The following is a 13231-nucleotide window of genomic DNA, read 5'->3' as shown; positions in this document are numbered from 1 at the left end:
ACCTTCTTGGAACAATTTCTTCAGTGTTTCTTCTGTTTCTCCGCCTCCAGTAGAAATCCTAGTGTATTTTATTTCAGGACCTATGAGAAAGACAGTGAAAAAGGTCTAAAACAGAAGTAGGCAAACTTCTTCTGAGAAGTGACAGTATTTTCCACTTGTGGGCCATGTAGTCGGTGTCGCAATTGTTCAAATCTGATACTTCAGTGTGAAAACAGCCTTAGGTATTATATAAGTGGATGGGCAAGACTGTGTTCCAATAAAACTTTATTTCCATAAATAGGTGGCACGAGCCATACTTGCTCACTAATTGTTTAAACAAATACTTAAAGAATAGCTGAATTAAGAATTTTAGGCTAATTTTAGGCTAATTTAGGCCAACTGGACACTAGTTTGGAAGTCTGATATGAGGTTTACTAAAATTATTGATCAATTGCTTTGTATAAACTTCTATTTTGGCATGTAGACGTACAGACCTTAAGATTAATGGAAGCTCAAATGAGGAAATGGCTTTTCTTCTCGGGTCCTCTAACTCATTAATAAACAGTAAAGTGAAAATGGTATATCAATGGTATATCATATTAAATGTATGTATGCATACATGTAATAAAAACAAATGCTTTTAGATTTGTCTACATATTTTCAATTGAGAGTAAAACATGGATTACATATTTAGAATAATATTATATCTGCCAAAATACGAAGTAACTTTAGTAATCACCATGAAAATGACTTTGTTTCTGTAATGATTCTTGTTTTGGGGGATTAACCATACTTTGATCTTTATAATCTAGGCATAGATTATATGGAATTAATGTCTACCTGTAATGATTCGTTCTTCTCGTGTCTCTTTTTCAGTTATTTCCACAGGCACTCCATCAATGATTTTGGTGTATTTTTTAATAATTGGCTCTAAAAGCAGGGGAATACAAATGCATTTGATTTACCCTCATATAGTGACTATACATCCATAAGCTACATATTATAACAATTAACTATATTTCTACAAATATTACCATTTAAGATGCAATCATAAACATTTTTAGGACATATCCCCCAAAAAATCATATCAATAGGGATCTAAAAGGTAATAGCAATGTCCTGAACCTTGGTTAAGAGAGAGGGCCATTTGACATGCTAACTCTCCATGTCATTCTTGTTTTCTGGATGTGGAATGAATGCTAGAGTGAGAATCCAGGGAGTTCTATATCATTGGCATGGGAGCCCTACCATAAATCCTAGCAGTGGAGTGGCTTATTAGACAGAGATTTAAACAATGGTCATTTTTTCCTACTGTTTCTAATGTTTCCTTTTATACTGACATTAGTGTTACAATTTTATTCCAAAATGACATTTTGCTGGGCCTGGTGATTTAATTGATAAATTAATTCCAACTAGATCCATTAAAAGCTAACTATGTTTTATTTCTGACCAGCTAATAACTCATAGCTGAGAAAATAATTCCCACAATTTTTATAAAATAAGAACAGAGAAAATATCAGATGTTCAATGTTTCTAAACCAACACTATTTCAAAATAATCACAGCGAAGGTAGTCGGCACCAGGTAACATGGAACGCACCTCCATGGATCACTTCAGTTATTGTTTCACCTTCTTTTATCAGTCTGAATTCAGGTTCACCTTCAATTTTGACTTTTGTTATTGTGGGTCCTGGGACATTATTTTAGGAGACAAATTATCATGTTAAAACAGTCCTTTAAATTTACCGGAATAGGACATTGATTTCAACATTCGGTGTTACTCAACTCAAATGTCAAAGTGGGTTTCAGGCTCTATGAAATCAGTTTTAAATATTTCCCATTGTCTTCAAAGTAGACAACAGTTATGAGAACAAAAAGTTTAGTCTGTTGGTGTGCTGCTAAAATTACTTTCATCTGCTTTAGCTTTTAAACAGATGGATAAATCCATCTGTTTATTGGTAGTTATAAAGTATGATTATGCAAAATATTATATGTGGCTACACTTTGCAAATCATGCAGTATGTACACATTTGTGTTTCTCTGATAACTGGTGTAGATCCCACTTTATCATACTGATATTGTCTATTTTTCCTTATTAAAATTTTTCATTTAAGTTTTAAAATCATTCAGTACCTTATATTTTTTATTTAGTGGGTATAGGAGTGAACATAAGAAAATGCCAAATGGATACCTACCTTTAAGACGCTGAATGTCAGGTTTTATGAGGAAAAGAATTTGAGTACTTACCTTCTATATGGGAATGATACAAAATTAACCAATTAATAGTTAAACAGTCCTTCAAATGCAAAAGTTAAACTAGTGTTGCATTTGACTTGCAAAATGATTTTGCTACCACAGAAAATCATTTTGAAGGTTAGAAAGCTGCTTTACTACATTAGTTAAGACTGTTTCACAGAGGAGTAAGAAAAATAAGTTCAGTACATTTAACTCATACTGTAATAACCTTCAATAGTGGAATGAAACTGTTGCTTGCTTATCTTTGAGAGCATTTTTTTTGCTTGTTCAGAAATTGTCAATGAACATGATTACCAAAACTAAACCAGTCTAGAACAATCTAAAATAATGAAAATAAAAGTAAAGTTTTTTGAAACCATAAGTATTTCATGCAATAATATTTGATATATAAGGCCAAGGGATATTGAGCACAAAACATAAAGCCAGGTTTTTAAGACATGGTAACTTCAAAAGAAAGGATGCCTAAGGAATTTAAGAACCAAAAATAAGTTAATAAAATATCTAAATCAATATTTCTTTAGAAAAGCCAAACTGAAATTTTGGAGACATCCTTTATAGTTAAGCTCTATGAAAGAAGAGATTTTCTCAATTGTTTTCCTATTCACTCCCAACACCTTGGAAAGTACCCAGCACAATAGCTGCTCACTAAGTATTTGTTGAATTGAATTTTAGCTGATTTATTCTTAATTCCAAAATACTGTTATACATCTTTTATAAGAGGCACTTTAAAATTGTGTCCTGGAGTTTATTTCATAAGAATTTAAAAGTCATCAATAAATCTATAATTGTTCAAACAGTAAGAAGGAAATGCCAATAGCAATCTTGGAAGCTGGACCATTGTAAATTACTACTAAGATAAATATTTGTTTCCTTCATTGTGCTACACAGGAGTGTAATTTCTGAACTCAAGTTATTAATGAGTAGGTGACACAACTCCATTTTTCATCCATGTTCCCTTTATAAGAAGCCATGTAGAGATGACAGTTCAGTGTGATCTTAACTGAATAAAGATTAGTAGGATAGAATCCTACTGAAAAAGATTGAGGAGATAAATGAGCTGAATAAAGAAGCTTCAAAGGAGAAGAATCTTTGAAAATAACAGTGGTATATGTAAATAATTTCAGGTAAAGAAGCTGTGCACAATTATAGTGCAAAATTTTAGGGAATCTGATTTTTAAAAACAGGACAAGATTTGATTTTAAAATCAATTGCCTTATCAAAGATCATTGTGTCATGTTTCATTACAATGATCAAGGAACATTTTTTCAACAAAAGTTTGATTTAATTTCTTTTCTTTTTAAAATACCAGATTCTCTTCACCACTATAGAAAGTCAATTATATAATTATAATTATACTATTTTAAAAACAAGGATAGATTTCAAGGAATAACTCAATTTTAAGTCTCAAGAATGAACACTAATATAGATAACTAATTAGCTAGGAAATAAGTTTTTATCTATGTGTTTTCAATGTATAAATTTAAATTAATGGCTTACTTGAAAAATATAGATAAAAGTATTCAATAGGTTACCTTCTCAAACCACCAAAAGAAATAGCAAAAACAAACATAATTACAATTATAGTTTTCTGAAGATTCAATCAAAGATATAATCTGTTCTCCTTTTGGAAGACTGTTTCCAGCTTTCTTATAGCACAAAGAAGATAACTAGTTCTTTTCTCTGGGTAAGTTGCTACATTAAGATGTTTATACATGGGAATTAAAAAAAAATTAAGTTGTGATCCTTGGACATAATTAAAATACATGAAATGAAAGTAACATCAAAGGTGTTGAAGTTGGCTAACATACGTAGTAGGAGTAGAGAGAAAAGTAACTGCTTATTTAATGTTCTAGTCTGAAACATCAGGAGAGAAGTGTGTGTGTGTATGTATTTATATATCTCATATAATGTGTACATCTGTATGTAAGAATATGTTCAGGACTGGAATTAAGTGTTTTAAAAATCAATCCACTGCATAAACTACTCATTTTGTTTTATAGTTCTGATGGTCTGATTGAAAAATATCTCATGTGTGGTTATAATTTTAAAAGCTTTCATTAAACATAGCTTCTATGCTATCTTAGGTTACAGAATGAAAAATGCCTGTGCCTTCTTTTTTTTTTTTTTTGGTTTTTTTTTGGAAGAGCTTCTTGTATTATAAAAAAGAACATGTGGGAGATTGGAAACAAAGCAACATAAAGAGTATAAAGCCTAAAGGAGTCTGACTAAAGTAAAAAAAAAAAAAAAAAAAAAAAAAAAAACTCATGATGTATTTGTTTACTGAGTATCTGTGTACTAAGTTAATGCAGTGCCAATTAGATTCAAATTAAGTACAAGCAAATGTACTGAAAGTATTAGGAATGCATAATCTACTTTGCTAAATAATTTGCACTCCGCATTCTGCAATTACATGAGCATGCCATTGGTACAATATTGGTTATATAACATTTAACATGTTAGTTTTTAAAAGAATGTAGATACATTCATAGAAATCAGTATTTTTATGGATGTTTTTACAATAAAAGCAACCATGTACAACATTGATTTTTACCTTCAGTTTTGATAATAGGCTGAAGACTGCCTTCAATCACTTTAATTTTTGGTTCCACAACTTTGGTTATAATTTTAGTTGCTGAAAGTATAGAAAGTGGAACATGAAAGATATTTATATAAAAACCTGAAGAAAGGTTTGTTTTTCCTTTTTTATCTCTGTAGGATACTAAGGTACAGTATGTGGTAATATGTTCAGGCAGTCAGATACAGGAAATATTCATGGTACATAATATATCTTCTGATGTCCGGGTGTTGAACTCTGAAGTCTAGTTACTTGAATTTGATCCAGTGAAATATATACTCACAAAGTGAGGAATTATATCTAGAAATCTGTAATTTTTAGTTGTACCACTAAAGCGCTTTACCTTCTTTTGTACTTCTTGAAAATACTGGCTGCATTGCAACAGAAGACAAATATGATTAATGTCATGCAATTCATAATATCTTAAATTGCATTGCTGGATTCTTTCTCAATTAAAAGAAAAAATGAAAGAAAAAGCCTTTTAAAATGTTTTTCATGCATCTGATAACAGTGACATAGAAAGGGAGAAATGAAACGCAGTTCAGAATACTTAAAAGTAAGACTACATTTCAGCCAGCCAGACATGAGCTCTTTTCAACAAACATGATATGATCAGTATTTAAGTTATAGGCTAAAATGTCTTTAATTTTCAGCTTTGTTATCACTATTCTTTTTTTTTTTTTTAATTTAAAGGTATATATTTTAAATGTGTGTTATCTACCTAAGTAAGATAATAGTCTTTGAACTAGGAACTATGTTTGCTGTTAGGGCGATGGGTTCACTAGAAGCCCAAACCCCAGCATTACTCTATGTAGCTATCTAACAAACCTACATGTGTACCCCTTGGATCTATAATAAAAGTAAATTAAATTAAATACCATTCAACTATTTGGTTGACTTTGGTTATACTGATTAACTGGAAATGTGCCTCTGAAGCCACAAAGCCAGAGCTACTGGCTTTTTGTCATTTCTAATGAAAAGCCTTGGAAAAGATGGTTCTATTAGATAACGGGCCACACTGAAGCTAACTGAACCCAGATCACATCGAAACAGCAGAGGTGAGATGCTAGCACAGCTTCGGTTTCTGCAGTTCTCACCTCATGCTGTAAGATGTTTAGCTGTGTCAACTTTTTGAATTAATGAGGGTTCTTAACCTTCATAGAGACTGTGTTTCAGCTTTATTAAGTTTTGTATTTTAAGATCTCAAATTGTGAAGCTCTAAAATATAACAAATCTGTGTGTTCAAGTATTGGTTCCAGAGGTGGTCTTGCCACAGAAGAAAGTTTCCATGAAGGTCGAATATACAGGGGTCTCTATTGCTACTATCAGAATGGATTAATTACTTTTAGCTTACATTTTTTACATCATGTTAAGGAATTTGACGTTTTGAATGTTCAGTTGGTTGGTAGTTTTCATTTCAATCTTGATTTTCTGCAGACTTAAATAGTTTTGACAGGTGAAGTTCTGAGGGTTAAATATTGATTTTAGCCCTCTCCAGGTCAAATGTTTCATATTTGACAACTTATACCAACACAGCTTCCTTCCCCTCAACTATACACTTTAAAATGGATATTATTTTGGGGATGAGGATAATATGCAGCAAAAAATTAAAGGCATTTTAGAAACAAGTCAACAAATATAAAAATAGAAAATTTGGTTTAATTTATCTTCTATTTAAAAATACTTCTTAATAACAGCATATCATCTAAGGACAAGTAAAAGAAACATCTTACATTGGAATGTAAATGTTAGAGCTGTTTCAAGGCCTCTGGGTAGGGAGGGAAGGACCATTGGACTTGTATATCTTAATAAAATGTGGCTTATTCTCTGAGTGAGGATGTAATTTAGTAGGAGAAAATAATTATGTTTTTGCTCATTGTAATCAAGATACTGCATTCACATATATAGAAAGTAGTGAAACTAACATGGGTAAAGAAGGAAAGCTAAAGAAATGTAGTGGAAATGTGTGTGTGTGTGTATATATATATATATATATATATATGTATATATACCTTTGAAGAAAGATGACATAACATGTCTGATGAATAGAGCCCATAAGGATTGCTTAATTTTCAGAAAACATATTTTTTACAAGATTGTATTCCCATGATGAATCATAATTATTCGAATTAAATCTTTAATACAGTGCTGAGCTGGCTTGATCCTGGAATTCACGTTATTATTACATAATTGAATCAACAAGAGCAGCAGACATTTTGTTTTGCTCCTTACATTGGCTTTACTCCTTTTCCATATCTAGTATAAACCTTAAGCGAAATTTTCTTAATTAAATGACTGGATGCTCATGGTATCAAATGGAATGATTTTCTAGCCAGAATAAATGTGGGGACTGAAGTAATGTTTTAGCTACTGATACATATTGAGTGTTTAATTACAGAGCCAAAACAAAATGAAAAGGATTTCTGCTTGAAAGCTACAGTGAAAGAAGAAAGAGATAAAAGATAAACAAAGAGAAAGCCATGATGGAAAAGATATCCTACTAGATACACTTATGAGAATGAAGTACCCTTTACCATTGTTAAGTAGTAGAGGTTTAATTTTGATAATCTGGTAGTGTCAGAGATCAAAGAACCCTGGAATTTGGAAACTTTAGATTTGTCACATGGCAGTTTTTTTGTTCTTTGTCCAGTTTTGGATGGGAGAGTTTTTGAACTGGCACTTCAGAAACATTGGTATTCTTTAACACGTGCTTCTCAGCCTCTCCTTAGATAGCTTGGGGCTTGAGCGTGGCATAAAACAAGTCTTTGTTAAGGTCATTTCTGCTTCCACACATCTGAATTTTCAGATATGTCTAGAGGGTCTTTTCACCATCTCTTCCTTTTGTATGTTGTTGTTGTTGTTTTTTTCCTGGCTCTTTGCCACGTTAATATTATATTTTGCCATCTTTCTCATGTCATATCATTCCTGTTTTTCCAGTGAGTAGGGAAGAAGTTCACTGGAGTTGAAGGTTATCTGAGACCACAAGCCTTTTTTCAAGTGAAATGAGATTGGCTGTAGTTTGGAATTCTAAATACCAGATTATCAATAATCTCTGTAAATACAAAGAAATGTATTGTTTTCTTTTTTCATACCTTGCAACCCATGTGGCCAATATTTATTATATACTTACTATAGACAGTCACGGGGATTTCTTTGAAGGTGCTACCACGAACAAACTGAAAATAAATGTTTATGTTTATTAGCATGAACTGCGATAGTTGTGTTAAAAAAACCATGGCACCATTTTAATTCTTACTAAAGTAAAAATAGTGAAGCTGTTATTACAATTAATAGAAGTGAAGTCCTCATATAAATCATCCAATTCAATGCTATCAGGTCAGATGGCATAAAAATCACTGGATTCATTACTCAGAGATTTAAAAATTTATAGAATAATTTATCCAAAGTTAAATGTTTATTAAACACTACTTTGTTTTCTGCTACTTTTACCCTACATTGACAAAGAAGAAAAATATTCCATTGCCTTCAATCTGTGATTAGTGACAATTTTTTATAAGTGAATGTTTCTTTCCTTTATATTCTGCAGTGAAAACATTGAATGATACAAATATTTTAGTTATTTATGTATCATCTTATTTTTCTAAATTGGACTGTAAACTTTTTGAATAAAGACCATATCCAATTTAAATACATATTTTTCTTTTCTTTTCTCTTTTCTTTCTTTCTTTTTTTTTTTTTTTTTTTTGAGACAGTCTTGCTCAGTCACCCAGGCTGGAGTGAGGTGGCACGATCTCGGCTCACTGCAAGCTCCGCCTCCCGGGTTCAAGCCATTCTCCTGCCTCAGCCTCCCCAGTAGCTGGACTACAGGCGCCCGCCACCACACCCGGCTAATTTTTCGTATTTTTAGTAGAGATGGGGTTTCACCGTGTTAGCCAGGATGGTCTCAATCTCCTGACCTCGTGATCCGCCCGTCTCAGCCTCCCAAAGTGCTGGGATTATAGGCGTGAGCCACCGCGCCCTGCCCTAAATACATACTTTTCATAACACTTTATACAATACTTGATCCTGAGTAGCTTTTGATAGATATTTGTTGAACAAAACCACGAAGAAATGATGTCATTTCTTTACAAGTGGTCCAGTGTTACATAAACAACAAAGAGCAATCTAAGACCAGTATATATTTACTTATTAATGCATACATTTCTAGCCTGTTATGTTAAACCTGTAATATGTGTTCTACACATTAGAAATAAATCAAGTAACTTTTAGTACCTTAATTTGGATGTATTTGATTAATTTATTAAGTATTTCCAGCAGTTGATCATTTCCAACAGGTGCATCTATGAAGAGGAATATTAAATAAATATTGGTAAAAAAGCATAAAATAAAAATCTAGGTTCATATTGAGAAAAGACTAGTCCATCAATGAGTTCAATAATTACAAACCTGCTGGATAGAGGAGTTTATCTACAACATGAATTACACCATTTGTTGTCATGATGTCAGATTCTTTTGATTTCAGTTCATTCACCAGAAGTGTGTCATTTACCTGTCAAAATAGGAGGCAATTCAATGAGGAAATTTAATTAAGGATGAATATTTAGATAACTTAATGATGGATGAACACTATCATAAATTCATTCTAGACAACTTACTTCTTTCAGAAAGATTTTGCTTCCTTGTGTGGTCTTTAAAATGTTAGTAACGCCAGGTTCAAATCCTTTTCCAATGAAAACTCCTGGTGTCAGGTGATAAAGAATGATGTTTTGAAGAGCATTTTTGTCCCCTAGGGGAAAATATATGTATATTTTTATTGACTAATGTGACTTTTTGATAGACAAGGACTAAGAAAACATTTGTCTTTATCTTTTTCCATATTGTACTTTCTCATAATGTCATTATTTTCTCAAGTAGATATCAATGCTATGTCAAAACACACAGTTACTTCAATTAGCCTAATCAAAAACCCAACTTACTGGGAGAAAAACATCTAATTATTTTGTAAATTATAACTTTTCTTCTTGGTCCCCTAATTACATGCTCTTTAATAGAAACCACGTAAGTGAACATCTAGCCCAACAGTAAGCAGTTTAAAAACATTACTGAGTGACCCTCCACACATCCTAAGTGGAGGAAATAAAAGGAAACTAAAGCTAGCCATGAATACCAGAGAGGGGGCGTTTTTAAGGCAGACATCTGGACAGGAAAAGCTTGAGAAGTAAGTGAGATCTCGAAATGAAAGGGAAAATATCTGGAATTCACTTCTACTTACGTATCAGAATTTCTTTTTCTTCACTAGTCATTCCCTTAAAAGCATCATTGGTTGGCACAAATAACGTCCAGTCTCCAGGTTGTGTCAGGAGCTCTTTCAAGTCTGCAGCTTCGAGTAGGCTGAGGAAGGTGCTAAGTGGGAAGAATGTGTATGTATTTTGTCAGATTTCGATTTAGGCAAGTTCACCTACAGTGCATGTAATAGAATAGAATCCATGTATTGTGGAAAGCATGAGAGAACTGCTCATACATTTTCACATGTTTCAAATACAATTCACCTGTTAAAAGTTTTATCAAGAAAAATGATTGAAATATACAATATAATTTTTAAATTTTCTCATCTGATTTCATCCTATAAAATTGACAAGTTCACACATAACAAAAAGAAGCATTTTTGCCATTTAATACTTCACAAAATACTTTGCTATATATACCATCAATTTCTAAAAACTATAAGAAAAATATCAAGGAGTAGTTTAGTCTGTTAGATTTGTTTTCACACACGAAATCATGTTACGGTGTACCAGAAAGTATCAGTGGAAACATATCAACTTTGAAAACACTTGTATGAATATTTTATTCTAAATTCCATTTTCAACCCTATAGGAGACTTGAATGCCTTTTGGGATACTGCCTATGAAAAAAAATATGCCAACAGCTCTCATTCTTTGTGGAGGTGCCACTGATAGGCTTACCTAAAGCGCTTATCTTGTTTTAACTTTTCATGGAGGGATTTCTCTGCTGGCTGGATGATCTCGCGGAATATGTGAATAGCACCATTTCTCCCTTGCTTACTCCCTCTCTCCATGCATGAATTTTCAATGCAGACAGCCTAGGAAAGGAAAGAAAAGTATGGGGTATCTTTTTCCTTGCTTGAAATTTCCCATATAGATGTAACTACATAATTCAATTTCCAGATCGGCCCTTCTGAGAGGTTGCCTAGTGTCTGAGGCCACAGGAACAGCTTCTTTCCTCTGGTTTCAATGGCTCACACAAACTCACAAGACACTTCTTACCTAGACAGGTTTTTTATTAAAAGTCAAGCTTACCCTATGGATCAGGCAGGTAATTTTGTCAACAAATTACAAAAGTTCCATGGAATCCCACTTCTACAATTTTTATAATTTCTATCCAGTTTTGAACTATTTCTCCAGACCCTCTTTTGGTCAATACTATCTGTAAGGCTTCCTCACTTTAGTGCTTTTATTGATCTTCATAAATATTAATTTTCTTGACTGTAAGACTCTATTCATCATTGTAAGTCAAATCTTTGACATATTTATAGCTTTTTGAACAAATGTGATATATATACACATATATTTGTATATATAAAATTTAAAGTGCAGCACGTTTAATGCATACTTAAAAATGTTTGGAATTGTGTAGCTGTAGGGAGCTGCTGACGTGTGCCAGATTCAGTTCTAGGTAATGTCTGACTTCCTGTGAAGTCTTTTAGCTATAGCTGTACGTGTTATCTGGACAAATACTGCACTGTAATTTTGATAAGCAATATTTCTATAAATTTTCCTGCAGCAAAAAGTACGTTAGGGCTGGGTGCAGTGACTTATGCCTATAATCCCAGCACATTGGGAGGCCAAAGTAGGAGGTTCACTGGAGGCTGAAAGTTTGAGACCAGGCTGGGAAATGTAGAGTGAGACCCTATCTCAAGAAAAATTAAATTAAAAAATCAGTCAGGGTGGTGTTGTGCACCTATAGTCCTAGCGACTCAGAAGACTGAGGTGGGCGGATTACTGGAGCCAAAGAGTTTAAGGTTACAGTGAGCTATGATTGTGCCACTGCACTCCAGCCTGGGTGACAGAGTGAAACTCTGTCTCTTTAAAAAAAAAAAAAAAAAAAAAAAAGTACATTAAGACCCTTTAATAGAGTCCAGAAATCTCTATGTGTCAATAAAGGTTTATCTTGAAAGCCATTCAAAAGATATTCAGATGCTGACTGGTTATTTTACAGTATGAGGCCACCTTGCATATTTGATTCATTATAATGAAATGTTTTGAAATGAACATTTTAGTAGAGACAATATAGTGCTAACACACTGTATGTGTAGCCAGTGCAGAAACTAATAAACACCTTGCAATAAGAAATAATATTTTACAAACAGTCATCATAAAGAAAAATGGTGTGTAGGCAGAGAACAGAATTACCTTAAAAATTGTAAAGTACTCTGCAAATGAAAAGTTTATTTAAAAAATTTACCGTTTTCTAGAATTTAAAATAATTGATGCTCTAGAACACAGTTACTCATAATGAAACACATGCGAACTATCTAACTGCCTGAGTTTTTAATACATAGCACTTGTTGTGGACTTTGCCCACAGTCTTTTCACCCACGCTACCCAGTTCCCTGATGCTTCTGTGAATATTCGCTGTTAGAACCACACTCATAAAATTCTGTGAAATATTCATTGAAACAGCATTCTTTGACCTGTCATTTGACAGACTATTTTGTTCTGATTCACTTACTGTACGATATACGAAGACTCTGAGCTGTTTGCCTCCAATGGTTTCCAGTATTTGTCCATTGTAAAGCTCATTAAGGCCAACTTTTACTTTCAATATGTGATTCTGCAAAATTAATTTAAGAAGGCGCTGATCCATGCTCAGAGTATCATCTGTAAATAAGAGCATTATTTTATTTAGAAACATTAAAGTTTCTCCTGGTAAGAGAGAATCATATAAACAGATAATCCCTGACATTAATAATATATCAATATAATAGTATATAATAATATATAATATAATATGGATTTTGCACTCATATAATACATGAGTCAACTAAATGCTAAAAGCTGACAATTCAATTCACCAAGTAGAAACTCTGTGACCTACTGTATCAAATGACAATAATACAGTTCCAACCAGTTCAAGCAATGAGCTTCACCTCTGTAAGGGCTACATAGTTTTATAGTGGTCACTGGCAAATGCTAAACCTTAATGGTGGCCAGGGTTTTGTATGATAATTAGATATCCATTAGTCACATGAAAAAACTATTGATGAATTCTTTGTAAATTAATATTGATTACTGGAAAGAGAATCAAAGGAAACAACCTCCTAAATATGGGTTATCATCAAAACACATGGGTAGGATTATTACAAAGAAGAAAGTCAGGATATCTAGGAATTCAATGTTTTTGATTAATCGTTTTTTATACCATAATTTAGCATTTGGAA

The 13231-nt window shown here is 32.7% G+C and overlaps 1 protein-coding gene across 7 annotated transcripts in view; it reads right to left on the bottom strand.

Annotated features, from left to right (window-relative positions):
- Window positions 1-13231, bottom strand: part of POSTN (periostin) — a 36042-nt gene that overhangs the window by 6709 nt on the left and 16102 nt on the right. For 2 of the 7 annotated variants that reach the window (XM_010383065.2, XM_010383067.2), the window contains exons 10-20: window positions 12523-12671; window positions 10737-10873; window positions 10043-10173; window positions 9426-9556; window positions 9217-9319; window positions 9043-9110; window positions 7940-7985; window positions 4786-4866; window positions 1579-1668; window positions 820-909; window positions 3-80 (exon numbers count right to left, since the gene is read on the bottom strand). In XM_010383065.2, coding sequence (XP_010381367.1) covers window positions 3-80; window positions 820-909; window positions 1579-1668; window positions 4786-4866; window positions 7940-7985; window positions 9043-9110; window positions 9217-9319; window positions 9426-9556; window positions 10043-10173; window positions 10737-10873; window positions 12523-12671 — 1104 coding nt within the window. The remainder of the gene's footprint in view (window positions 1-2; window positions 81-819; window positions 910-1578; window positions 1669-4785; window positions 4867-7939; window positions 7986-9042; window positions 9111-9216; window positions 9320-9425; window positions 9557-10042; window positions 10174-10736; window positions 10874-12522; window positions 12672-13231) is intronic. The other 5 variants (XM_010383070.2, XM_010383066.2, XM_010383071.2 and 2 more) reach the window with 3 other exon arrangements.

The sequence above is a fragment of the Rhinopithecus roxellana genome, chromosome 18 (genome assembly GCF_007565055.1).
Source record: "Rhinopithecus roxellana isolate Shanxi Qingling chromosome 18, ASM756505v1, whole genome shotgun sequence".
In the NCBI taxonomy this organism is placed as follows: Eukaryota; Metazoa; Chordata; class Mammalia; order Primates; family Cercopithecidae; genus Rhinopithecus; species Rhinopithecus roxellana.
Note: the sequence above shows the minus strand (reverse complement) of the source record. Positions and strands in the feature narration are given on the sequence as shown.